General features: G+C 41.6%; 2 protein-coding genes across 3 annotated transcripts; one reads left to right on the top strand and one right to left on the bottom strand.

The window, feature by feature from the left end:
• Window positions 1-204: 204 nt before the first annotated feature.
• On the bottom strand, window positions 205-14611 carry slc25a14 (solute carrier family 25 member 14). Of its 2 annotated transcripts, XM_084565046.1 has the most exons (9): window positions 14396-14611; window positions 13658-13762; window positions 12931-13069; window positions 11590-11684; window positions 6848-6933; window positions 6647-6742; window positions 6175-6299; window positions 5877-6090; window positions 205-4371 (listed from the first exon to the last, which is right to left on the bottom strand). In XM_084565046.1, the coding sequence occupies exons 2-9, from the start codon at window positions 13719-13721 to the stop codon at window positions 4330-4332; spliced, it is 861 nt and encodes a 286-aa protein (XP_084421172.1). In that variant the 5' UTR covers window positions 13722-13762; window positions 14396-14611; the 3' UTR covers window positions 205-4329. The 2 variants fall into 2 exon arrangements, with proteins under 2 accessions (XP_084421172.1, XP_084421171.1); XM_084565045.1 differs by lacking the exon at window positions 14396-14611 and having other exon boundaries at window positions 13658-14379.
• A 7300-nt stretch (window positions 14612-21911) lies between these two features.
• Window positions 21912-24929, top strand: gpr119 (G protein-coupled receptor 119; the record flags this gene model as incomplete). Its single annotated transcript, XM_084564563.1, has 2 exons — window positions 21912-22837; window positions 24244-24929. Exons 1-2 carry the CDS (start codon window positions 22273-22275, stop codon window positions 24927-24929), a joined length of 1251 nt encoding a protein of 416 aa, XP_084420689.1. The 5' UTR covers window positions 21912-22272.
• Window positions 24930-27834: the final 2905 nt, after the last annotated feature.

The raw sequence follows: 27834 nt of genomic DNA, 5'->3' as shown, positions 1-27834 counted from the left end.
CCCACTGTACCTGTTACATTTACCTGGAACTGATCTTTCTGTCTTATTCCCAGCTTGTTGTTGTGTTGTTGTTTTGTCTGGCCCTGTCCCTGTCCCCTGTCCTATTAGCTTATAAAAATGAATAAAAGAAAAAAAAACAGGGTTAATATTTGATTTCAGCTTCAAGTGAGAGGAAATAAACATACAGGAACGATCACAGTTTATATTTTATTATGAGTGAACACTGAATTTATATAAAGCCAAACGCTTCCTGTCAATGAAAACAAAAAGCCACTTAAAACCTCCACCGTAGAAATTCATCAAATGAAGCAGCCAGCTTATAGACAGCAGTGACAGACGCCGAGCAGACAATGAAGCGCAAGTGATCAGTGGGAGGGAAAATAAACATTACAAAAATATCCCAAGATTTTGAGGAGGATTTGTCAGATGAGATTGTGATGCAATAAAAAAAAAAACGTTTTGACGTCAGAAGAAAGTCAATTTCTTTGACTGACTGGAGCAGGTCACGTAGAATTTGGCCTTTAACAGACAAATTCACTCAGAAATGATCGCTGTAGCTTTCGCATGCTGGGATCAGGAGGAATGACGCTGTCGAATTCAATCAGTGCTTTACGTTTGTTTAATATGAGACTGGGACACGGTGCTCTAGCTGGGAAAGTGGACATTTGCATTGAATGAACACGGGCTAAATGCCTCGCCACGCTGCCTTCGGGATCGCCACAGTCGCCTAGCAGCGGCCCGTTCACCGCTTACAGTGACGTCACCCCTTGAACGCCAAACATTTTGAATACACGACTCCTCGTGTTGTAACCAAGAGAGTTCCATTTGAAGGCAGCGTAGGTCAGAGGAAGAGCAAGGAGCCTCGACAAGGAGCCAAACACAGAAAACGACAAGAGTTTTAACGCTCAGAGACGGAGCTGTTTATCAGCTGCTGATGCGGTCAACTCGAAGGTCCCTTCTCAGATAAATAATATTATGTTTTAAAAAGTGGACGCAAAAGTAAATGGTTTCACTCATGAGCGAAACCTTTTACTTTAAATCTAAAACAAGAGTACTGTGCTGTACTACTTCCTGGTGTGAGCAGGAATCAACGATCATAAACGACTAATATTGAAACACAAACAGAAGGTCACGGACAGATTCGTTCTCTCTGAAGCTGAAATGTCCACTAATTGACTCACCAGTTTATTGTGCTTAGAAATAAAAATGCGTAAAAGTTTTTTTTGTATTTCATCTTGACAATCACAATCTCTGGCTGTTCTTCACCAGGAAATGATTACAGCATGTTTCACAAGAGCTCTTGTTCAGGTCAATGACATGTCGAGGACACGTAGCTAGGGTTTTCACACAAGACTGAATGTTTTAGGAAGGGGGTCGTGAAGGGAATGAATGATCAGGCAAAAAAAAAGTGACGAGTTCAAGTAAACACATCAAATATAAGATGAACATGCCGCCAGCGTGAGCAGTAAAAGCTTTTTAAAGAAGCCAAAGCAGGAATGGAAAGCAGCACGAGCTCAGGTGCCTTCAGGTTCACTGAACACAAGAGTAAAATAAATAGCTGGATTAAATGAGAGAAACATAAACAGCAGAACACTTTCAAATAATTACATAAAACTCAGTCACAGACACAGTTAAACTGCTGGACGAACAGAGAAAGGAGAAACAAAAGCTTTGGACGTTTTAAAGGCTGGACAGTTACAGGCAGTGGGTGAAGCCCGGGGATCGAAAACATTCTTCAGGAAAAAGATGAATTTGGATAAACTGACATGTTTTTGGCTCAACTTTGAGTGTTTTAATAAATACATACAAGTCTTACAATGTACTGTACCAAGCGGAGAGGAAGTCTTTGTGTGCGTGTTTTCTGCATCGTCCACACTCGTATGGCAACGTCTGAAAATGCCGTTAGCACATTAAATAGCTTATGCTGCTGCTGCTGCATCTGTTATTGATGCAGCCAACATGATCTGATCTGCAAATGAGCATTAGTATGTTTTTATTCATGAATAAAATCCTGAAATTTGGAGGGGGGGGCAAAAACCTGAACAGTCACTAACTGTTCATCTATCAGGTGGTAACGACTTCAAACCCGAACGCTTCAAGACAAATGTTCCAGGGATGAAACACAACAATGAAACACAGGTGGCTAAATGGCTCAGAAAGCATGACTGCTGAGGTAACAGGCAACGCCTCCTCACTACTGAAACAAATAACTAACGTCAAGTCTTGAGAACTGTAATCTGTGCACAGTTTGGTTATGAGGCATCCGAATGGACGGAGGAGAGACGGTGTCAGCAGGTTATCAGCGTACAGTGTAAGGCTGTAACAGAGCAACTCATCCAGGACTATATGAAAAACACACGTGTTTCAGACAACTTAAAGTGAAACCGCGCAACTCTGTCCAAAGCTCTGAGATGGCCGTACTCCACCAGCGACCTGTGAACTTGTCACAGTTACACTGGAGACCCACAAAATATAAAAAGTACACTTGTAAATGCTAAGATGCAAACCAGAAACTGCTGAAGAAAAAAACATGTGATGTATCTGAGATGGCTCCGACCGAAGCTCGGGGAGAGGAGACAATAACCGTCACTAAATGGAAATATCAAGGTTGCTCTATATTAGTGACCGGGATGGCATTTAGATTGGAAGACGTTGTCTGTTTGATATTGAATTTTGCCATCAGAATTTATTATTTATTTTTAAAAAGGCAGTTTGTGAGATTTCCGTAACTGATTTATTCCAGGGTAAAATGGCAGCGAACTAGAAGCACACGGAGCAGACTGACGGAGTCAAGATGGAAAACTTGACTCACAAGCAAAAGAAAGATAACGCTTGTCCAACCAGAGCAGATTTCTTCCAGGATCTCTGACTAAACACCTAAAAACACAGCTAAAGTACGCGGAATACTTCAAAAATATAATATCTGACATTTATAAAAGAATGATGAAAGAGGCGGCCTTGCTGCACGACTATAGAGAGGAACGTGTTCAGCAGCTTTTGTTGGGATATCGTTTTATGGACTGAAATAAAATACAATCACTTAAAAAATCAATTTTTCCATGGGTGGAGTTTAGAGAATGTGATTTACTCACATGTGCAGCGTCAACAAGTCCAATTACAGAGGCTTTTAACAAGGACGGAGAGTAGCTGCAAAACATATTTTGGCACGACAGGAGGGACACAGCGGGGAAAGTGGCACGAAAAGGCATCGTATTTACACCTGGACATGCCCAAGATAAACTTACATTATGTGCTGCATGACTTTCTCTCTGTCAGTAATGACATTATGGCAGCAGTACCTGCAACCTCCTAATACTGATTTAAATTGGAGGTGAATGAAATGAAGAACACAACTCCCTATGGCAGCAAAGAGACACACACAAAAATATTCAAAGAGAAAATGTGTCTCTCCTTTGTCTCACCAGATGCTTTGGTTCAGTTTTCTGATTGTGAAACATCACTGGTTCTTAAGATGTTCATAATTTAAGTCTCTAGAAACTGCCTTTTCCAAACAAATATAAATAATGAACTGAAAAAGCTGATTCATATATATACGTTCATGTGTTGAGAGTTTTTCTACCTGATCTACTTGAATCATAGAAATATCAGAGCCTTTGCAGCCTTCCATTATAACAAACATCACAACAGATCATAGATAAGTCACTAGGAGTGTCGCTTACTCCTTCCTTCATTTCCTTACACCGTCTGTAACAGTCAGTTTTTCACCTTTGCACCTTTACATGATCAGCTCCCAGCACACGCCATGCAGCGTCCATCCCTTTAGAATTCCTACACATCATTTCCCTTCCTCCAAAATCTAAGTAGACATGCACGTCTGAACTGACATTCTGCAGTTCCTACTCTTACTTAATAAATATATTTTCAAGATTTGCGTAGAAATCCTGAGCAAGTAATGAGAAGTGTCATTTCTCTTTACAAAAACCCAAAGTTTACAGACTCTACTCACCCCCAGTGATTAACTCTTTCTCATCAGCTCTTAGAAGTAAACCTCCAAAGCTGTCATCCTTTTTTTTTTTTTTGTTTTGTTTTTTTAAGATGACGACACTTTAGCTGCCTGGGGAGTGTCGAAGGTGGTCGAGGGTGAGAGTTTGAAAATAAAACCAGTGACAATAAATAGAACGCCAACAAACAAAACGGAAATCAGCATAAGATCTGAACATACAGGTGAGTGACGCGGTGTTGTATCTGGTACTGATTTGAGGGGAGTGTGAATATATTGGTGCCAAAACTCCAGGTGCTGCCGAGCTCACACTCCACTTATCTCTGACACAGTCCAGCAGACAAGTGCAGCCTCGCTTCCTGCTGGCGTTAAAACGGGAGCTTCTTCAGCTGCTCGAAGGTGATGAAGAACTGAAAAGGATGTTAAGGAGACAACAGTATGCAGACACCACCTGGTAATATATGCTAAATAAATCAATTATTCTGTCACAGGGTAAATTAAGCATAATATACGGTGACTCTGACAGTTCAATCTCATCTAGTTTATCCCAGTTTGTTTTGTATGGAGCTGTGGAGATGCAGACCAGTCAGTGGTGGTACATATCAGCTGGTGCTTTAAACGTTGTGGCTGATCTGTGTATATGCTCATTTAGCTGCTGGAAGACTTTTACAGTAAGTGCTGAGTTCAACTGACGATACCTTAAAGGAACAGTATGTAAGAAATGTATTTCAATTAATCATAAAATGGCCCTGATATGTCACTAGACATGAAGAAATCATGTTCATTTCAAATACTTATATCACTGACAACAGTGGTCCGGCCAGGATATTGTCATTTAAAAGTGAAAGTTGCAGCCCTCAACTGATGTTGATGTTGTCATGTTGTGTTTTGGTCTGAGGCGCCACCCTCCAGCTATCTACTAATCACCAAGTCAGTAGAGTTTCGTCATCCGGGTTGCCAGCTCTGCTCTAGTTACCGCAGCTGCAGCTACGAACGTGTCGGATAAAACATGTATAACGTTACGAAACCTTAGACCTCGTTATGAATCCGAACTACGTCGTGACAAAGTCCGAAATAAAACAAGGATTTGTAGGAGATGCCTTTGAAAGATGGAGACGGCTGAAAACGGAGAAGAATTTGAAGACAGACACCAACGTTGCTAATTCTCTCCTGGCTAACTTACTTGTACATAATGTAAATGGACATTTCAAATATTCACGACAGTCGAACAAAGTTATGCATGTTCGTGCAAAGTAACGTTACGTTGGCGCATACAGAGGAGGTGGGTCATCGAATTGAAAAGGTAAGGAATTGTTTGGGAAATAAAAACGGCGAGTCGTCATTGCTAACATTAGCATTAGCATTATGAGCCTGTTTCTCTGTCATTATGCTGAAACGCCGAGGAAAACAACATTAGCACGTCGATTATGGCAACGTGAAACGTAATTGAGACGTATTGAGTAGCCTAACGTTACCTCGGTAACCTGGCAACCTCGAGTCAGGGGGGAGGTTGGAGGGGATACACCGTTCTACAGTATTTTGAAAGTGATTGCAGTACCAGTGTTGGCCACAATCTTACATACTGTTCCTTTAAAACTAAAAGCAAGTTTACTGTCGCTAAAGCTACTTAAACATGGAGAAGAAATGAGAAATAAATGTGACTCTAGTCTATAAGTTTGAATCATATCAGGGCCTGAATCTCTCTGGATTGGTTCTTTTGATACTGCTGGCTATCAAGATATAGTTTTTAATGGATAACTTCATGAAATGAACTAAAAAGTCAAATAAACTATGTAGAAATGAATCTGAAAATCTTCTTCTACAAAGGGGGTATGCAAGTGGTAATTTTTAAAAGAATTAGAAGGTTTCCAGGTTTTACTTTCCTGCAAATACAACAGTAGAGTTGAAAGGATACAATAATGTTCCATGGTCCGAGTCGCAACCAGTTGGGCCAAAATCCCTTATAGAGAGCGAAGAAGCCCTCGTTCTTCCACGTCTGCATTAGTCCGTCCATCGTCCCTTTGTACATGGGGCCCCCAGACAGAACCCGCTGGTTCATCATACGAGTCCGGACTACGTCCACGGGGTTGGAAGCCAGCGCCCCCGCCAAGCCACACGTAAAACTTGAACTGCACACACATGGAATATAATAAATACAAAAGCTGGAGCCAGTGTTCTAACCTAAGAAGAGAAATAAAGAGTGATGAACTTACATGAAATGTGTCAGAATGGTGTCTCCCATCATGCCAGAGCGAAGGAGGTGTTTCTTTGTGATGTCGTAGACGGGAAGTTCGACCCCGACGACTATGGCTGCTCGCTGTGCTGTGGGGATGACACCCTGAGGAAGAGGAGGATGAAGAAAACAAGTGTGACAACAATACAACCCAACACACACAAAAAAATCATCAGAACGTCTCTACAGCGTTTGAGTGTAATTTCCACATCTTACCGCCAAATTAGATGTGAATGCTCTCAAACTAAAGAAGAGAGTCCGCATTTTAAACTCACAGACATTATAGAATAACTGTACCTTTCATATGTCTTGATACACAGCTAAATTCATAGAAGCCTCAAGTATTTTCATATGTATGAACCTGGTGAGCGGCTTTCATTGGAATAACTGGGCCACCATCTTGGTACACAGTACTCTTAATGCATACAGAGTTCACTCTCCACTACACTCACTCTCCACAGCCCCTTGGTTCCCTCCGTCTGGTAGATGTTGATGAAGTTGGACATCATGCTGCCTTGGAGCAGGCTGCCCTGTGCCTGCATTCTGATCTGCAGGAAACACACAAACAAAACAAAAAAACGGTCAAATAAATTGTTCACAATAATTCACAAAGCAAACGTTTGATTTTTTTTTTGTTTTGGTTTATTTCTAACCTTTAGCACATCAGTGGGGTTGGCCAGAGATGAGGACAGGACTCCAGACACAACACCACAGAAGACGTTGATGACCATGGTCTCTTCTGTCAAAAAAAAGAGACAAAACATTTGATTAGCCAACAAACCCCTCACAGAGAATGCTATTAAGATGTACTTTCTATAGATATCCAGAGGGAGTTATAGTATGTTATTTCCATTAGATTGTAAAATGATCATTAACATTCTCTGCTTGAAGAAATTAGATTTATTTGCGTCTTTCTTAACACGATAATTGATCTTGTTTGGGACAAAACATCAGTGTAACACGAGCTGAGACAGCAGAAAGCCATAACATACTTCATGGTGGAGTAAAATTATTATTCTTGATATTAATTAGAGGATGTCGTTTTTGTAACAGACAGCTCACTGAGGTCAAATGCAAGCAGCAGCCTCCAAGGCTAAAATATTAAGACTATGTGCCAAAGACTGCAGCTCCTTAAGAGTCCACCTGAGGCTGACTCAAAACACGAGTCAATCCCTGTAGACCTCCGTGTTAAAACATCCAACTAAACATGTTTACAATCTGTAACAAAAAGAAAACGTGTTTCGGTCTGTCTGGTTAAGTGGAGCATGGGGCACTGCCAAGATGGCGTCGAGTGGTACAGCCCACTGTGAGCTTTAAAACTGCTGTTTGGGAAACCTATGTTTGATGTCACAGAGAGTTTGTCATCATTCAGGATTAACTAAAAGAGTTTTTAGCCTGTCTTTTTAATATTTTGCCAAGAATAAAAGCTGATTTCCATTCTCTGTGTCAACTAGAGCAATAAAATAAGTAATAAGACAATCCTGTGCAATATAGAGAGACAGAACCAAGCCTTTAGAAAGGTATTTTATATATTTTCATCATCTTTAGGTCTGTACCTGGATCTTATTATTTAAAACAAACATGTGCTCTGACCCAAACAAGATGCAAAGAGTGTGTTGAAAATGACACATTAAGATTTTTAGGATTGCAATGAACTCTGAACATAAGTTTCTACACACAAAAGCCAAAAAACAGTATCTTTTATTTTCAGAAATTATTGCTTACTACTTCAGTAATAAGTCACAAACAGGTTGGTGAGAATTTCAGCGATCACTGAAACTAATGTTGTTATTTGCTCAGACCTACATGGAACACCTCATGGGTGGAGTTTACCTGTACATAAACTGTTTCTCACTCAAGACATCGCACTCCACCCAGCTGGCACTACAAGCAGATTAAAACAAACAGTGAGAACTAATTGAAATTATTGCAAGAGACACTGCTTATTCCATTTACTCTGGCTTTAAATAACAGCAGCTATTGTCAGTATCTAGCCTCAGCGCAGGTTGTCAGTGTTAGCAAGTGGTGGATCTCATTAGTAGTAGTAGTAACCCAGTGTGGTGTCTACGATGAAGCAAGAAGAAGAAGAAGGAGGAGATAAAGTAGTAATAATAAATGGATTGAGTTCAGAACAATAGTTACAGTAATCCTTGATCAATCTGACCAACAGTTAGTGTGGCGGTCCTCGCGCCTTGCATTCTATGGGCAGGGGAACAGGGCGTTCGATCCCACCACAACCACAGGGCAAACCCAAGCCTGTATCAAAACAAGCATTCAAAACACAGTGGCACCATCGTGGCACAGAGCATGCAGACTGGAAAGGCAAACGATCATCAGAAACAATAAAGGAGCACTTAGCAAAGACACTTAATCCCTCCCATCAACCCTCAGTTACATTCAAAATAACTGTGTATATGAAAAACACACTGAACGCACACAACATTTACCCTGATTCATTGGTGCCGACAAAGAAAATACACTGACTACAGGATTTAATGTGTGTATCTCTAATTTTTCCTCTGTATTGTTCAATAGAGTCAAAGTGAAATTAAAGTGGCGTGTTAAAGGAAAAAAGGACCAAGGCAAATGCCATTTAAGGTTATGTCTAGCAACTGCGTTTACAAACGTGGGACAAAAGCTAAAACACAGCCAAGCTTGGCTAGCTACGCTGACAGCAAGTTATCCTTTAAAAAATGAACAGGGGAAACAAACGCATATGATTTGTTGACTTGTCACTGCAACAGTAGTGTGATGAAAAAAGTTGAAATCAACTAAACAACTTAAAACCACTGGAACATCAGTTCTCATAAAATGATTTTCTTCAGTGACTCACTTCTGTTTTGCCGTATCTGCCTTGATATACTCTATTGTTTACATCATTTATCTTTTGTACACTAATTGGCCATTAAATATTGAGGCAAGTGGAGGGGAAAAAGAGGAAGTGAAACAAGCAAATGAGGATAACAAAGGGAAGGGACAGAGGAGCAGGGAGGCTGTGGATAGAGGCAGTGGAAGGTACTGAGAGATAAGGAAGGAACCAGTTGACAGGAAATGTCACATAAAAAAAGCAGAAAGGGATGGAGTAGAGGAAGAGAGAGACTCTGTGGTTAAAAACTTCCTGTGAATCTTGGCGCCGGTCAATCGCTGATAAATGTAGCGCAAATCCATTTGGCTTTCAAATGAAGTGACTGGTGGAGTGATCACCTGAGCTGCAGACAACAACATCTGCTCTACTTTCTTTTCTCTCCGTGACTACTTTTGCAAACATTTCAGTTATGTTAGAGGAATATCTTACATCTCCTTCACAATCATAACGCCTGTTGGCGTCTAAAATGATTTAGGAACAATTAACTTATATCGATGAAGTGAATGCAGTTTTGTGCTGAGACTAAATTATCTGACCTATGTCAAATATGTGGGGTAAGAACATAGAGGAGCACTTACAGCTGCAGGGCGAACACAGCTTGACTCACACCGTCGTACTTTCTTTCCGTCTGTCTCTTTCTGTCCCTTCCTTCCTGAAAGCCCTTTGCCATTTATTTAGCTTGCAAATTTGTTCTAGCAGGGTAACACGTTCGCTTTGCTTTCAGGCGGCTCGTGTTCTTTTCTTCAGCGGGTGTGTGCAGTTTGCAAGGCTATATACATTTAGTGTTAATGCAGTGAAGAGAAATTCGTTCAGTGAGAATTAGGGGTGTGACAATACACAAAAATCACGGTTCGATATGTTTCCTCGGTTTCCAGGTCACAGTTCGGTTCATTTTCGGTACAGTATGGGAACACAATGCAAAACCTACATTTGCTTATTCAAACATTATACAAAATATGATAATAGAATAAAAAAATAGAAAACTATTGCAAAGTTCTGCCTGGTAATAAGTTAAATAAAATATTCTCAAATAAACAAATATATGAAATATTATAATAAATAAATAGCTTGTTAACAGCTTTTAACAAAACTTTTCAACGAGTAAAGTTGCAGCACTAACAGTTCCAGCATGTAGCCTTGTTCAGTTTTACTCAACCTTCATATTTTTTGCCAGAAGGATGTACGTGTCCACATTGTCTGCAGTAAGTGCAGATCAGCTGGCAGTTACAAAGTCCCCAGCGGTTGAGAACACCCACTGTTTCAGGTGAGTTAGCATGTTTGTCGTGTTGCCGGAAACGTACCCAATCTCAGCTTCCGTTCCGGGAACTCACCCGTGCACAGCCCTGTACCGAACCGAACGTCCTGCACCGAAACGGTTCATTACAAATACATGTACCGTTACACCCCTAACGAAAAATTCATTCATCAGAACAGATGTAATGGCACCAATGTCACCAGGGTAAACTGCTGCAACATTCAACTGTCTGTGCATTGATCCCACTTTGTTTGCCGTACCAGTTGTGAAGGTTCACAGACAGAAAGTGTAATTAGCTAATGTGGCTATACTTTACTGATCCCGAGAGGCGTATCCTGTTTGATATCTCTGAATTCCCCAAAACCCCAACCACTTCAAGACACTTACAAGAGAATCATCAACACAGACCATTAACCCTTTTAATATGCAACTGAGAGATCAAAACACCCAACTTGCATGCACAGTGTCCCAACATAAACAAAGAAATGAAAGCGTTTGTGTTGTTTGAGGCACGAAAAAAAAAAAAGTCTGAACAAAAGGAAAAGAAATGAGGGAATAACTGGATGAGAAGCAAAAACAAGCAGAAAGAAATGTGGTCACAACACTTTTAACTTTATTTTGGGTCATCATTCTTTACTATTATGTAAAACCACGCTGACGAGTCAACCCTCTGTTGAGTTTGTGTTCTCCTATAAATATGATATGAATACTTTGTCTAAATCCCAAATAGAGCCATTTTTCTTAAATGTATGGAATTATCTGAACTGCCAAACTCAATTATTTTTTTCCATTTCATGACATATCACGGGCTGGATTTCATTCACTGGTATCCTTCAGAGTACCGTCAAGTCATTACACAGTAGTAGAGAGCTTTGAAGATGCTGATCCATATGTCTAACGAGTGAGTTTTATCCAACCATGTGTTACTACATAGAGTACTTTGCTCTGGACTACAGCAGCTAAAATGTAAAGAGAGAAGAAAGTAAGGAAATTACTTCTGCTGAGCGGTGTCCTCCCTACAGACAACAGTTTAAAGTAAATTTATCATCTAAAACCTAAGTAGGCTATAAAGAATTTCGGTCACACCTCACATGGGTTTTAGTTGGGTTTCAATGGAGTTGAGAATCTTTTTCTAGTTGAACAGTGTGTCTAACTGAATCCTCTGAGTTCAGTGGCTGGTCTCTGTCCTTATGAGCGAGCTGAAAGTGTGACCCTTTTAAATGAAAGACTTAAGAAAGAAAGGTTCGCAAAAAGACAGAAATAGAGACACCCACCTTCTGGATGGCTGACAAACAGCCTCTTCAGAGAGTTGTACGTTCCTATCTTGATTGTCCCATAAGATGCTTGTCTCAAAAGAGCAGGGGAAATGCTGGGAGGAGAATAAAAAAATAAGTTTTGTAAATGATTTACTGTAAATGATACATAGAAACTGAAATCAGGTATTTATTATTGACTAAATATAAATTTCAGCCTCAGGCCCCCTCCACACCTTGCATTAACATCCGTCCCTGGCAGTCCGATTATAAGTGGCGAGCTTTAAATAACTTGCCAGCACTTGAGATCTTAGTTTCGTACTCTGTATGCAAATAAATGCCAACACCATTTGGTGGCCAACAGAATACTGTAAGAAGCTGCTGTCTCTAATGGATCTCTACGTCTGTTTCAGAACCACCAACAGCTGCTAGCTGTGTGTGCTTCATGGGGAAATTATACATATTTTAAAGCAAGCTGTAAAGTCTCTATTATTCACTGGAAGCACACGCGTTTTTTAATCATTTGTCTCCTTCCCGACGTTAGTTACTTTACTTCCACATCCCATTTCATTGCCCAGTGCAAGGTCTGAGGCCTTAGTGAGGAGTGTGAAATTCAGGCTTATTTAAGCTGATATCTTAAAAACTGTAGATGCAAAACACTCACATGCGATTCAACGCGCCCACGGATTAAAAACTCAAAGAGGAGCTTCTTTTTTATCCCATTTCAAAACGGAATACCTTTCAAGGCCCAGTGAGTTCGTTTAAAATCTGCCGGTTGGATTCAGTCGTACCACCCACCAAGTGTAACAGCTCTGTGTGCAAAGCTTATTATGGCATATTGTACCGACCGTGTGCCGTTTCCATCAGCATGGAGCATATCACCAGCGCGCAGCAGAAAGAAGTAACAAGATCTACTTAAAGGCACACTGAGAACTGAAAGCTCTCTCCTCTGGGAACAGCAAGGCACCCGAGACTACACCGACGCTAGAAATGGGAGTCTCTATAAAGCTGAAATATGAAGGAATGTCTTATTCTGACAACTCAAAAGCTGTGGAATTAATTCAAGCTATATCACTGCCTCTGTTTTTTTTTCCCCCACCATTTCCTGGTAATGTATTTTGGTTTACTGTACAAGATCTGAGCTGTTAAAATAGCACCAATAAAACGTAAATAAGGACACAAACATAGCAACAGACTGAAGCCTCCAGACTCAGAGTGGGAAAGTTCTTGGTTGTTAGATTATAACATATCTATGTTGTAAATATTGTCTCAGAACAAGTCGATTAGACGAGGTCTGATCTTGAAGAATGCTCTCTGCTGGGTCTGGACACAGAATGTGACCTGTAATAGCTGGTTCCGTACCCAGAGTAGAGCGCCCGGATGCCCTCCTCCTTGCCGATCCTAAAGAAGGCGTGGAACATGCCTTTGTAGCGCACCTCGGTGTACTGGGACTGACCCTGGACCTGCAGGCGGGTCTTCGTCAGGTCAATGGGAAACGTCCCTGGGGATGAAACACAACCATAAAAATGACGGCTGGTACTGAAAATTAAAAAGACACAGGCAAAGGATATTTTGCAGATGTATAGTGTAGTAACTTCACATCTTAACGCTCCAGTCAAACACATTTTATATATTATCATCTTGTCTGACACATGCAATATAACACCATAACAGAAAGCAAGATAAATCAACACAGAATAATCGATAGTCGAAGTATACAAGTGAAAAATTAAACTGTATAGCGAATGAACACTGTTATAGATATATGGAGGATAAAAACACGTTTTTCTCTCAACAACCCGACTGAATTCTAACCTTATGAACTGAGTGTATCTGCAGTGACATTATAAGAAATAAAATCTGCACCAGCTAGCTTTGATGTTTAATCAGCTGCATGCATCGTTTCCTATTTAAAGCCTGTGTTACCCCTACTGGGGCAGAATTTCCCTACGGCTGCAGATTTCTGCAAATGACAAAACTATTTGCATAAATCGTGACATTACAGACCTATATATATATATATATATATATATATATATAAAAGGCATAGGTGTCGATTCGCGTCTGCACGCTGTGGTGCATCACGTACCGAATTCTGCGACAATCGAGGCCATCCCTCCGTAGATGAACGGCTTCCAGTTCAAGTTGGCCATCTCCGTGGCGGCGGCGGCTGCCTCCACCTGCTGCAGCCCCGCTAAAAACAAGAGCAGGCCGCCCAGACAGAGGTCAACGCAGTGGTGCAACCTCAAGCAATACATGTCGAAAAACACTGGTATCTATGTGATGCTACAAATCACCGAGGCTCCTCAGCATCAGCATCCCAGCGTACTGCGCCGGAAAGAGACGCCCGCTGTATGGAACACCGCGAGGGGAGTCGTCATATTTGTTGTGGGGCTGCTATTGGCTGTGAGTTACGTCAATCAAACATTGCAGGGATTCTATTGGCTGGCGAGCCGGGAGAGGCCACACCGAGCCGGGTGACAGTGGATGACAGCAACAGTGTCACGAGAAAGAAAACAAGTTATTTATTATTCTTAGCGCTACTCAGACAAACAACAAAAAACGCTGAATAAATAACAAAATAAAAAGGTTCTAGTACTCATATTCAACTATAAGTACTGAAAACTGAGTATTATAACCGCTTTGTTTTTGTTTTTTTTACAGATATGGCCGTTCCAACGGTTTCGAACGTTCGTATCGAAACAGATGGTTCCGGCTAGGCTAACGGCCGGTCGGCTAACATTTCTGGAAATTACTAGCCCGCTTGTTAGCGGAGGTTACTTGTTGGCAAACAGTCAACGCTGCATTGAAATAAAATTTCACGTACCTGTGGTGTTAATAAAATCCGCGAACCCGCTATTCGACTTGGTCTCCCATGTTTCAGTGCGTACGCTCCTCGACTTTAATAAAGTGCAGGCAGAAAACTTCTCGCCTGCTGCTAGCTACCTACCCTAGCTAACGTCAAGTACGCAGAAGAAAACAGGATTTCCGTTAACACTTTCAAAATAAAGCAACTTGTTAAATAACTGCCAAGGTCACAGTGTCATACTTGTAAAAAGTAATGATAATTTCCTTCGGTTGAAAAATAATATATATTTATATAATATAAAATATTATCTGAAGTTAAATAAAAGAATATCTCCATAATGTCATTTAAGTATATGAACAATGTTAAGTTTGTATCAATCATTAATGGTACAAATAAATCATTAAATTGTGTAATTAATGAATGACTTACAAATAAAAACTGTGACTGAAATGTCAAAATAAAAATGCAAAATTTCCCCTAAAATATCATACTTTTTCTCTGGCCCACTCTGATTTATAACCCATGGCTTTATTCCCACACTCCCTGAATGCAACCACTCATAGGAACACAAAAGGGGTTCAAAATAAAAGCCTGGCATGTGATAGATAGATAGATAGATAGATAGATAGATAGATAGATAGATCATTGATTGATTGATAGAAAAAAAGTTCTACACGTGTTTCTTAAGACAACTGATTTTGTTTTATTGCCGTTTCATTGTGAAATAGTTGACCCTGCAAAAGTAACACATTCACTTCATACAAAAAAAAGTGAACATCTTCTCAGGCAGCACAGAAAATAGCAGGCCACTCATTTAACTCAACCATTCCAACTATATATGTAATCAGCTAGCTTGGCGTAAGCTTGACTGGAGCAAGTTGGTAAATCCAAATGCAAATGACGCACATCTGCAACCGAAAGCAACTTTTACCCATTCACTCTCCCTGTCCACAGTTTTACAACAACGCAAATTCAAAGTCAAATGTTTCAACAACCAGATCTGACCATTCTTTTCAACAGGTTTGGAACAGATTACAGATGCCAGACCTCAGTGACACACAACACGGGAAGTATTTGTTCATACGTCTATGTTTTCTGACAAAATCCCATTCACCTCCATTGTTTTATCGTCAAAAACAAAAATCTCAGAAATATCTCAAAGCCGTGTTAATGAATCTGCAACAACTTTATTTGTGTGAAATCACAGTTCGTGAGGGAATCTTTTTTTGTTTTTGGATCAGCTGCTCGTATGCAGTAGCGTACACTTTGCATAGGCACACAAACAAGGAAGTTTCTAGTTATACAAAGACAATTTTACACACTGTTGCCTCCTGGAAATCTTTAAAGGATGGAACTCATTCAATGCTGGTAAAAGGCTTTAGGGTTTAGGTGTATGAGGCGTATGTTTGATATACAACAACACTGATTCTAAGAGGAGTAAAAGTTCTGACTCATCTTTTTTTAAAAGTTAATTTATGTTCCTTGGGTAACTTTTAAGACATATAACTTTTCATATTTGAAGCTTCGCTCTGAACAGGGCTCACGTAAAACGCCTCAGAAACAAGACTGTTAGGAACCTACCTACCTAAAGTGAAGAGTTGCCCCTTGCATATTCAAACAGTCTGTAATAATAATACTCAGAAAGTGTCCTGGAATTTTAATTGCCAACCTCCTGGCTTTTTACAGAGCATTGAACGCATGAAAATGCATTTAAAACAGGACTGCAGATGTCCTTTCCACTTCACACACAGCAAATGTCCACAATGTTAACCTTCATCAGTAGAAAAATAGACATTTTTAGTTACTCCTCTACATCTAAAACGTAGTCAGAGGATCCTGGCATTCAGAGTGGATAAATACGCCACAGTTCAACAGCGGCGCGACGTCATTGCACTTCTTCTTCTGCTTCTTCTTCTTCTTTTTATTTGCCGATGCGCTGATAGAGGGCATACTTGAAGGCAGCCATGGTGGCAGGACAGGTCCAGTGTTATTTGTAACACAAGGACCGTTGCGGACTCACAGCGTGGTGCGCAGGAGCCGGATGACCCGCTGGTAAAGCTGTTGGACAACCGACGCCATATTCCTGAAGGAAGAAACACTGAATTTGAATGAAATTCTGTCATTATGTCTTTTAAATCTACCAGCATCAATGATGTGGGCCTTATATATTTAGTCTAATGTATTCAAACCAGAAGTGTGTCTTCACAAACAACATTAAATCCAGTTTTCTGTGCACTAAATTATTAATTCTGTCACTTTTACTCATCCTGGTCAGTTTTATAGTATATAAGAAGGTGAAGAAGAAGTTGTTTTCCTATTTCCAGAGAAAATGATGGGAAAGCATAGCACAAAGGCCAAATACCCTCTGTCCCAGGAAGCTGTATGAGTGAGTCAGCATGCACAAGAGTCTGAACACTGGATATCCCCTAGTGAAGATCATTCAAGTTGTACTGGTCTTAATGTCAGCTTTTAAGCCTACAGTGATGCTCATTACAAGCTGCTTTTAGTCTTCCCATTTGATAAAATATCCGACTTTTATATCGACTTTTGTGTCTTTCTGCATTTTTGAATTAGGAACAGATGCTTTAGTTTCATAGCTTCTAGGAAATGCTGCATGAGTCAGACCAAGATTAGATCAGCCCCTGTTCTTTTAGCTCTCAACTACGGCCAAGGTCTTAATTCCCCCTCAAAACTCTGACAGTCAAGAACGTTTCGGCATCTGAATGGCGAGTGCCGACTCACCGGGCTCCGTCAGAGAAGCAGTTGTTGCGGTTCGGATGGAGGCAGAAGAGCGAGGCCACGCAGTAAACACAGCACAACAGCATGGACAGCAGCCGCCGCTTTAAAGACATCTTCAGTCTGGTGAGACACATGGAACAGATCGTGAACAGCAAATATGTTTACACATTCATCTACATCTGCTGCTGTCGGTAGCTGACACACAGAACACACAGCTCATACAGCTTTTTGTAATTTACTCCAAGAATTCAACATTTCTGAAGTTACCTTTTTGCTCTGTACACACTGAGCTTGTAAGACTTGTTCAAATAAATCCTGGAAAACCTGTTATAATCACCCTTACGTAAGTAGTAGAGAGGGTGTCACTGAGATTGAAGAGAGGTTGAAGAAAGATCTGAAGATACATGAGGGGAATGTCTGACAAATTTGGGATTTTTCTTGTCACTTCAGTTCCTTCCACTAAGTATGTACACCACCAAGACCTCTAAGAGTCTACTGAAGGCCGTACTGATGGTGTAAGCAACAGCTAAATCCTGACACCTCCATCTCACATCAACATCATCATCATCACCTTAACAATCTGGTCCAGAAGAACTCTTCCCTGATAGACTCGTCCTCGCTTCGTTTAAAAAAATAAAAACGACTCTGAGCAGTTCCTTCAAATTGAATTCCAGGCGGAGGTGGAGTCAGGAGAATCCCTCACGGCGGATGGAGGATGCCGTTGGCAGAGGTGTAAACAGTCCTGGGTGCTGCTGGGCACTGGGCACAATTAGTGCTGACCCACGCTTTGTTTTTGAAAGGTCCTGAAAGGTCTAGCAGGGGTGAATAACATTCCTGCATTGTGCGTCGCTTGGGGCTATTTTAGTTTGCCTGGGAGGAGGGAGGGGTGTGTGTGAGGGGTAATAAATACAGGATCGTTCCTCTCAGGTTGCCCTGGACTCAGTTTTGAACCAGAGGAAGCATGCGCTCGGCTGCTGCTTGTTGGTGTTCGAGTGGCTGGGGGACAAAATGTTAAAGAGCGGACGGGTCAGTCGTGGCTAACGCTATTAGACTGTCCTCTGACGTTCTACAAACATCCAGCTACGTTGAGGAATAAGTTACTTATTTAACAGAAGATTAGGTTCCTCAGATGACTTATTAAGAGTTTCACAAGACTCGAATCACCAACCTCTGGAAAATATATGTTAGCAAACCAACATTAGCTAACTAGTGCAAATGACATTAGCCTGAAGGTAGTATTAGTAGTACAGTCTGACATTCTCTATGGACGATGCATGTCTGTACCAAATTTTAGGGCAATTCATTTAACAGATATATCTTAGTCAGGACCACGTGTGTGGATCGACCTGCATCCACGCGTTCTCTGTATCTGAAGCATCGCCGGTAGTGTGGTTAAAATCTCCTTCTCATGTCTTAGACTGACACCGATGTCTCTTTGATTTTATATCACACACACGTTAGTTTGCTCCTGAATACACACAACCCATACCATGCATGAGTATGTGAGCCATAGATTCACCAGAAAGACAAAAACTGTATTAGCTGCTCAATCGTGGAACGTTAGCTTATAAGAAAAACCTTTATTTGTCCCACAATGAGGAAACTGCAGTTTGCAACAGCACACAGAAATGACAGAGATTGCACAGATTGAATAGTCAGATATTGCACAGACTGGTGTAGCTAGGTTATAAAGTTATTTCACCTTATGGTGTAATAATATTGCACATATTAGGAGCGCTCGTTTTGAAGCCTAACAGCAGCAGGAAGGAAAGACCTTCTGTATCTTCACACATCGAGGGTGAAGCAGTCTGTCTCTGACGTTGCTCCTCAGTCCTGTCAGGTCACCATGCAGGGGGTGGGACTCATTGTCCAGCATGGAGGACAGTTTAGCCAGGACAGAGCTGGACTTCCTGATGATCTTATCCAGCTTCTTCCTCTCCCTCTCTGTGATGCCACTGTTCCAGCACTGCAAATTATTCGGTTCTTACCAAGATAAAAAAAAACTTAGATTTAGAGGTGTTAGATAATTTGTCTTGTTTTAAGAGTTAATTTCTTATTTTAAGTGTTCAACTTTACACTATAATCTTAAATCAAATTTAACAATCTTAATTCAAGAAATCTTGTCAAGTGAAATTATCTTGCTGCATGGACAGATAATTTCACTTGTTTTGAGTACCTTTTACCTCAGATTTAGTGTTTTTATCTTGTTTTCAGACGCCCCTTTTTTGCAGTGAGCAGACCACTCCGTACAGGATGGCTGATGCCACTACAGAGTCACAGAAGGTCTTCAGGAGTGCCCCTTTCACTCCAAAAGACCTCAGTCGCCTCAGAAGGTAGAGCCTGCTCTGTCCCTTCCTGTAGAGTGCATCAAGTGAAGCATCAAGTGAAGCATCAAGTGAAGCTAACATGGCAAGAGAATGAGGTGAAAAGTCAAAAAGTTTGAACTAAACCAGCTCAGCAGAAAAAACCTTACATGACCAAGACATTCTTTAAGATTCACTCTCTGGGACTATGAGTATCTGAACTAAACTTCATGGAAATGAATGGAAGAGTTTTTTACGTAGAGCCAAATGGGTAGACTGACCGACTGACCTACATTCCCACAGTCTCTGTCCCCGGAACCGGGGCAATAGAATGAAGTTCAGTACAATTAGTTTTTGGCACGATGCTAACACTCGAAAATTATATTCACCATGTTGGCTTAGCATGCTAACATTTCCCTATTAGCACATGAGGCTAACAGGATCCTCATTAGTTTTGCAAGTACTCGGTGAAAAGTCAAATTTCTGTGCTCAACCAGCTCAGCAGAAAATAATCAGTTCGCCACCAAATTCTCCAGGATTCACTCTCTGGTGGCTATGAATGTTGGCTTCACATCTGATGAAGATGATTCAGATCGACCCTCTGGCCTCCATCAATACATTCTATGACTGAACTTGATTGGATGAAACAGTAAAATTAATCATCCTTCTCTTTTATTTAACTGCACACACCCAGTCAATACGTATGTTTTGGTCATTTACAGACAAACATAATAAACTTGAGATTGTGCCAAATATTTGTTTTACATAAAAAAAAAAAATGTAATGCAAATACTTAAACAATAAAAGACATTTATTGCTTCCTATTTATAGCTAGTGGCTACTTTGCTGCTTATCCAGAGGCATAATAAAATAATAAATCACTGAATGAGTTCATATAAATGTTCCCTTCAATATCTGCAGGTTTGGACGCTCGAATTAATGAACAGACCCTTTTTAAACTACGTACTGTTTCTGTAGCCTCGATGTTTATTGGAGCTCAAACCTGCACAATGCTCTCTCCAACACGTACAATCAAAACTGTATTAGTATTGTTTTGTAGTTTTTAAAAACAAAACAAAAAAAAAAAAGAATTTCTCAGTCTTTCTTGTCATATTTTCACAGCTGCTGGTTTGAGAAGCTGGAAGTGTGACACCAGATAGTGACGAGAGAAAGCACCATTAGCCAGATCTATTTGTGTGTGAATCCTTGTGGAAAATGGTCCCACCATGCCAGATGTCTCTCTCCTGGGGACGCTGGGACCAAAACATGACGGCAGCCAACGGGGTTAGAGTTTAACTAAACCCATTCAGCCCTGCGGAGTGCACTTTAGCCGTTACTTGATAATTTCCAGTGAAAATAAAGCTGTCTGAGTTTTTTTTGTTTGTTTGTTTTAATGCAGCATTTTAAAAGCTTATCATCAACAATCCCATAGATTTCTCATCAGGTGTGCAAGTGGAAACTCAAAGTGTATTTCTCCTAGAGGTTCAGTGTCACATGTTACTGTATGTGATCGCACTGCTGGACACTCATTTACTGCAAAGCTGCAGAGCACACACTTTGCTTCAGTGCACATAGTGAGAGTGTTGTTCTGCTTTAAATAAAAATTAAATAAAAAACAGATGAACAGAAAAAGATACAGAAATAAGACAAAACATAGGATCTGTCTAATCTCTGGTTTCTACCTACTTTCCTTCTTCTCTCTACATTGTGTAAAAGCCATGAACTTGATCAGATGTTACAAAAGAGTCACCAAATTTCACCATGCATCGATCCTACTCAGTTAATTCTGCAGTCTTTTTGCATGTCTCCCTTAATTAATTTAAAGGGAACACACTGGTGTTCACTTAAATCAACTTTTTAATTGAAAGATAGAGACAAGTCAGGAGTGTGGGAAAGAGAGGCTCGCTCCAGAAATATTCCCCCACCCACCCACACACTGTTAATTCCCATTCGTATTTCTCTTTATAATGGCATCCGTAAACAGCTCCAAACAGCAGCAGCAGCAGCAGCAGTGACGAGTCTACTTTATGTTTTCCAACATGAGCTGTAGTCTCACTCCCAACACAGGAGTCTCCTGGGTGACATTCGAGTGTCCCATTATTACAGGACAGTGAGGACAGCATGCACGACAGCAGGATCCAAAAACTGACGCATGTTTTTATTATTTCCACTCGTACTTTTTGATGGCTGCTCAGCTTTTTGCACTGATTTATTTGTTCATTTATTGATTTGACACTTATGGAGGGTTTCGTAACACACAAAGCATTAATCAGCGTTTGATTTTAGATTGAAATCGGATTATAAAAACAGATCTTGATGCCTGGCGGCGAGCCAGAAGGCAGGAGGCGAGGACAAGGGTCAGATATAGAGAGAGAGGCAACATCAGCAAGCCTACATACGTATGTGTTTTCTGTTGTTGTGTGTGCGTCTATATGCTCTGTGTCTACGTGTGTGTGTCTGAGGGGAGGGGATTACAGAGACCGGCTGATAACGCTGCGAGGGTTCCTGTCCTTCTGGCATTTGCTGAAAGGGTTTTAAGGACAGTGGTGAAGACGCTGAGAATGAATGATTTAGGAGCAAGTTAACTTTCTGAAAGTTTGGGATCAGCCTGCAGCGTGGAAACTACAACACTGGATTAACCTAACAACTCTGGTACCATTCCTTGTTTTGCGTCACTTGGACTCTTTGCTTCTGGAGGAGGATCTTTGATATTTTCTACACAGTCTTAACCTAAGTTTGAGCATCGTTTTTTTGTGATGATGGCTGGAGCACACGGCGTAAAACGTAGATTCCAATCAGCCCATCTCAACCGTCCTCTGGCTCTCTGACTTCACTGTTTTAGTCTTCACCAACATGGCATATTTAATTGGACAGTCAAGCACTGAGCCGTCGGTTAAGGTGCTGTCTGCAGCTCCTGACACCATGGACCCCGAGCATCCGACGACCCAAGGTGAGATGAGGCCTCGGATGATGGGCGTGATCCTGAGCATCGCCTCCTGCCTCATCATCTCCACCAACGTGGTGGTGGCGGCGGCTTTGCTCAAGCTTCTCGTGAAGAAGAGCAGCCAGAGCTGGTGCTTCGTCCTCAACCTGGCTCTGGCCGACTTTCTGGTGGGTGTGGCCATCACCGGCCTGGCCATAGAGGACTTCGACAGCAACCAGCGCGTTTACTTCCCCGCCAACCTTCCTACAAACGCCACGCCTCCGGCCGCTCAGGGCAAGTCACGGTGTTTGATGCGCATGGCCTTCGTGATCTCGCCTTGCACGGCGTCCATCATGTCCATGTTCCTGATCTCACTTGACCGCTATGCAGCCATCAAGATGCCCCTGCGGTACTCCCTGCTGTCTGGGAAGGGGACTGCATGTGGGTCCTTGCTTGCTCTGTGGATCAGCTCCCTCACTATAGGATTTTTGCCAGGTGAGACCTTAAAATGGTTAATTTATTTATGGCGCTTTTGAAATGAAGTTGGTGTGGAATTTCATTGTAGTAGAGGTTCATGTGAGAGGAGGCACGGAAAGTCAAAGCCATGAATTTGATTGTTTGTCAGGATTTAATATATACTGCCTCTCAGTTGGCAAGTAAACTGCACGATTTCTAGATTCGACTCTTCACAGGACAAGCGGTTACGGAAGAAGAATGAATGAACTAGCAGGTGTCTAAGCTTAGAGATAACATGACCTGGCCGTCACGCTCACCTTGAATTCTGTAATTCCCCAACCAGAAATAGGCAGATCATGTCTTACTTAAGTTTTTCATTAGCCTACTTAAGCCTACTTTCTGCTATCTCACCTGTACAGCGGCCGTTAGCATGTCGCCAACCTGAAACTGAACTCCAAATATAATACATACAACCCATACCATTCAGAGTATGTGCAGAAGGATGAGTCCTCCAGGACGTTACCTATAGGATTCCTCATGAGTGATTCTGAACCTCAGTGTGGTGGCTCAGGACGTGGCCATCTTGGCTGTGCCTGACTCCACCTAACTACCAGCTAATTTAAGTATGGGTTAAAAGGTGGAGTGTAAGTGGAGCTGCAGTAGACGGGTGGTTATGCAAAACTTTAAGGTTATGCAAAACTTGACCAGGTGAGTCATATGTTGTCTATCAGGTTGTAAACATGTTTATTAAAGTTGGACATTTTAAAGTGGAGGTCTGTCGGGATTGACTCACTTTTGGAGCTGGCCTCAAGTGGACATTTGGGGAACTGCAGTTTTTTGGTAGCTCAGTGTTGGTTTCTTCCTTTCTTCAACCCCCAGAGGTTTATTTAAAAATAAGCTGAAGCATCTGGACTCAAAGTCTTGTTCATAGATGTGTCGTGATCTGGATGACTGAGAACCTCCACAGACCAGCCCAGAGGTTGCTGCTTGGATAAACGTAAAATGCCAAATTAATTAATGTAAAGGCGCCAGCTAAGTACAAAGGAGGAAATACCAATGAGGGTAACATAGCCCTGGCTTGGTAAAGACCTAAGCTACTGTATGTATTTAAGAATCAAAGTAGCTGGGTTTGATTTGCATATGCTGTTGCATGTATATTTGCTGAAGCAATTCATGCAAAATACTTTGACACAGGTCAGCTGTCCTACAGGTGCAGGTAATGCAACAAGACGTTCAGTGCTGTGAGAAAATGAAGGAGACTAAACAATGTAATGCAACAGTGTATTAAATAAACGGTAAACAGAAAAGACGCTTTGAAGAGCAAATCGTAAAGTGTTTTCATACCTGAATGACTGCTGCTGCTTGATTTTCCCTGAGTGACATCTCTGTTGGTGGACAGTTTGTCTTCATGTAGCATCATGTGTGAAATGTCCTCTCCTCCTCAGTCATGGTGCGGCAGCTGCAGGCGGAGAAAGACTACGACGGCTTCTGTGCCTTCTTCTCCGTCATCCAGGAAGTGGGCATCATCGTTTTATTCAGCGTGTGCTTTTTCCCTATCCTCTCTGTGTTCATCTACATCTACCTGGACATCCTGAAGATCGCCTGCGGCCACCAGAAGCAGATTTCCCGAGTACGTCAAGCGAGCATCAGGACCGGTGGCCACCACAGCCCCCAACACTGCCAGCATAATGCCCACCATCAGCAGCTGAGGAGCTGGTACTGGAGTCATGTCAAGGCCCTGAGGACTGTGGCGATGCTCGTGGGCTGCTTCTCAATCCTGTGGTGTCCCTTCTTTGTGGTGTGCATAGTCCATATTCTGTGCTCAACCTGCGGACTCAAAGTCGTGCTGGAGAATCATCTGTGGCTGCTGGGACTGTGCAACTCACTCATCAACCCTCTGGTGTATGCCTTCTGGCAAAGGGAGGTGCGGCAGCAGTTAGCCGCCATATTTTCTGGCATCACGTGCAGGTCGTCGGCTGCTGGAGCAACAGGTGTCACAGAGAGGTGTGGCCCGCAGCCACCTGTGCAGACTCAAGTCTGTGTTTCTGGAGGAGATATTCTCAACCCTACGCCGATGCAGGGAGTTACCCACGAGGCTCATTTACCACTGTCTGCCACAAGTAGCTTGTGACAGAAACAGTAAAAAAAACCATGTAAATTAATCCTGACAACAGGTGACAGGACACTGATTGAGACTCCAAAGACTCTTAGAGAGATGAGATCTGTTAGACAGAAAATACCATTAAATATGTTTCTTTTAAGTGACGTGTGTGTACCCTACAGAGATAAATCAGTCTGATTCAACCCAAAAAGTTTTCTTTTTCCAGTGTTTGGGTGGAACATATCAAATATCATGACAATCAAACATTTTCACAACAAGTGCAGCCCCTTTTTCTTTTTCTGCCTAGCTACTGGCACTGACTGACACACACGAGTAATAAATGAATCACTTTTGAGGACACACAAGGACTAAGTGCCAACAAATGTCTGTGTCTGGATCAAAGAGTAGCACCTGAACACAACAAAAATACACTGGCTGGCCAAAAAAAGTAGGTCACCCACTCTAATATTTCATTATACCTCCTTCAGCTTTGATTACAGCTCACATTCTCTGTGGCATTGTTTCCATAATCTTCTCCAATGTCACCAGATTTATTTCCATCCTGTGTTTCATTCATTTCTCACCAAGATCTTGTATTGATGATGGGAGAGTCTGACCACTGCACAAAGCCTTCTCCAGCACATCCCATAGATTCTCAATGGGGTTCAGGTCTGGACTCTGTGGTGGCCAATCCATGTGTGAACATGATGTCTCATGCTCCCTGAACCACTCTTTCACAATCTGAGCCCCATGAATCCTGGCATTGTCATCTTGGAATATGATCCACTGATGGAATAACCTGGTCATTCAGTATATTCAGGTAGTCAGCTGACCTCATTCTTTGGACACATAATGTTGCTGATGCTAAGAAATGAGAAGTTACTCATTGCATCAGTTGGGGTTAAATAACTTGTTTCCAGCTGAAAGATAATCACCCATGCAGTAATTATCCAATAGGAGGCTCCTACCTATTTTCTTAGTTAAATAAAGGTGGAGACATTGTTTTTGTTTTGGCCAGACAGTGTACTAAAGCCAACAACCAGCTACCCTGTGTCCTGCTTCTGCTTTTAAGGAAATAACTCTGCCTTCCAGCAGGTGGCAGTAGTGTGCACGTGTCTCTCAGCTGATCAGCCAATCAGAGCGATCTATAATGTTTTGACACTATCAACTGGTCAACTGCTGGTTTGGTGTTTTACAGTCATAACATTTTATTTATTATTTTTTTTAATTTTCCTTCATTTCAATGCTGAACAGTTTGCATTTGCACTGTGGATTTATATGCATTATATATTTGTAGAAGATTGTCTTTAAGGTTTTTGTCAGTGAAGTCTGAACATCCAAACTTAATAGAATTCAATTAAATCCAACCCGGACCAATAGCTGTCAGGGTTTTCGGGGTGCGGTAGGACCCAAATGCTGGACACCAGACGATGAGGCAGGAGTAGGCAAAAACAAATTCAATCAAACAAAAGGAAACACAAGCGCTGCTAAACGGCAGGATAATCCAAAAACTAAACTCAGAACAGGAAGAACACCTGAACATGATAAGACTAAAACTTGACTTAACTTGGCATGGAAATAGTAACTCTATAACAAAATAAAATAAGACAAGACAAAAAATGGAAAAACAGGCACAACAGAGGACAAAGGGAAAGACAGGACTATATATACACAAAGACAGAGGAGACACAGATGAAAACAATCAGGGCGGGGCAGACAGTCACACAGGTGGGAAATCACAGGACAGGAAGAAGGTAAGACAGGAAACAAGAAAAAAGTTAACAAAATAAAACAGGAAACTCAAAAACATGAAACATGAACGAAACTCAAAACACAGAACCATGACAATGGCAGCAGAACTAGGGGACGGTTTAAGTTCATCTGAGCCGGTCCTAACTATAAGCTTCATTTAAATTACATTCATATGAAAGATTTCTACAGATATAACGTGAAATAAATCCACAATGCAAAGGCAAAGATTTCAGAAAACATCAGAGTAAGAAGACAGATCTCACCGTAAACAGATTATAATATGGATTGTGTTCCTTGTGGTGACTAACAGTAGCAGGAGGAAGGATTCTCATGAAAGAGACAAGCACTGCAGAGGGGTCAGAGGTCACTGGCAGCAGAGGGCAGGCCAGTTTCACAGACTTTGACGTGCGTTCCCTGTGAGGCCTCAGGGCTTCGGGACTGTCCCAGTGTGGAATCGCTGACTTTTCAAGCCCTTCATGCACACTTACTGCCAGTCTGAAACCCCTCAGAGACTCTCAGAGAACACCGTCTGTGTGCAGTGGAAACTAAACTGTGATTAAAATTAATTTTTGCTAAAGAATATGTGCAAACCTCTTGGTTGTTTTGAACTTGAACTTTGGTTGTTTTGAACTTAAAAACGGTCTGCTGTGATTGATTGAGTCTAGGTCCTACACTTACTGCAGAACATTTTGTTCAGGCATTGTGTTATGACTCACTTAGAAGTGGTACATCAAGTCTGGAGGATATATATATATATATATATAGATATACTGTATATATGACTCTTCTGTGCCGAGGAAACTGAAGCAGAACAAATCACAAATAAGTGCAGCAGAGGTCGTGAGACAGGTTGGAACCGATGACATTAAACATAAACTTAGTTTTATCCTGCTTTATTACACGCACGCAATTCAAACTGATGGCTCTCAGATAGCAGACGAGCCAGACTTTTATCTATAGTGTATGTAATGTTTCATGACTGGATAGATATGCAGTCATGGAAACTTCCCCGGCTGTTTGAGTCTTGATGACTGCCGTCTGCTTTGCGTGACAGCAGCCTGGATCAACAAGGCAGACACACTCGTCGGTGTCAGGGTGGCCTCGAGACCCAACGTCTGCTTACGACTGACAGACTGCAGCGAGGGTACAGTCCACTCAGCTCGGCTGGAAATAGAGCTAATTT

This window comes from Chelon labrosus (genome assembly GCF_963514085.1).
Source record: "Chelon labrosus genome assembly, chromosome: 17".
NCBI classification, from domain to species: domain Eukaryota; kingdom Metazoa; phylum Chordata; class Actinopteri; order Mugiliformes; family Mugilidae; genus Chelon; species Chelon labrosus.
The sequence above is the reverse complement of the archived record's forward strand: the minus strand, read 5'-3'. Positions and strand labels throughout refer to the sequence as shown.

Excerpts from the sequence above, each read along its gene's own strand:
- slc25a14 (XM_084565045.1), bottom strand. The coding sequence starts at position 13,826 with ATGTATTGCTTGAGGTTGCACCACTGCGTTGACCTCTGTCTGGGCGGC. Across the intron at positions 11,685-12,930 it reads ATCCGGGCGCTCTACTCTGG|CATTTCCCCTGCTCTTTTGA; the intron begins GTACGGAACCAG and ends TTCTCCTCCCAG. Across the intron at positions 6,300-6,646 it reads GAACCAAGGGGCTGTGGAGA|GGTGTCATCCCCACAGCACA; the intron begins GTGAGTGTAGTG and ends CCTCTTCCTCAG.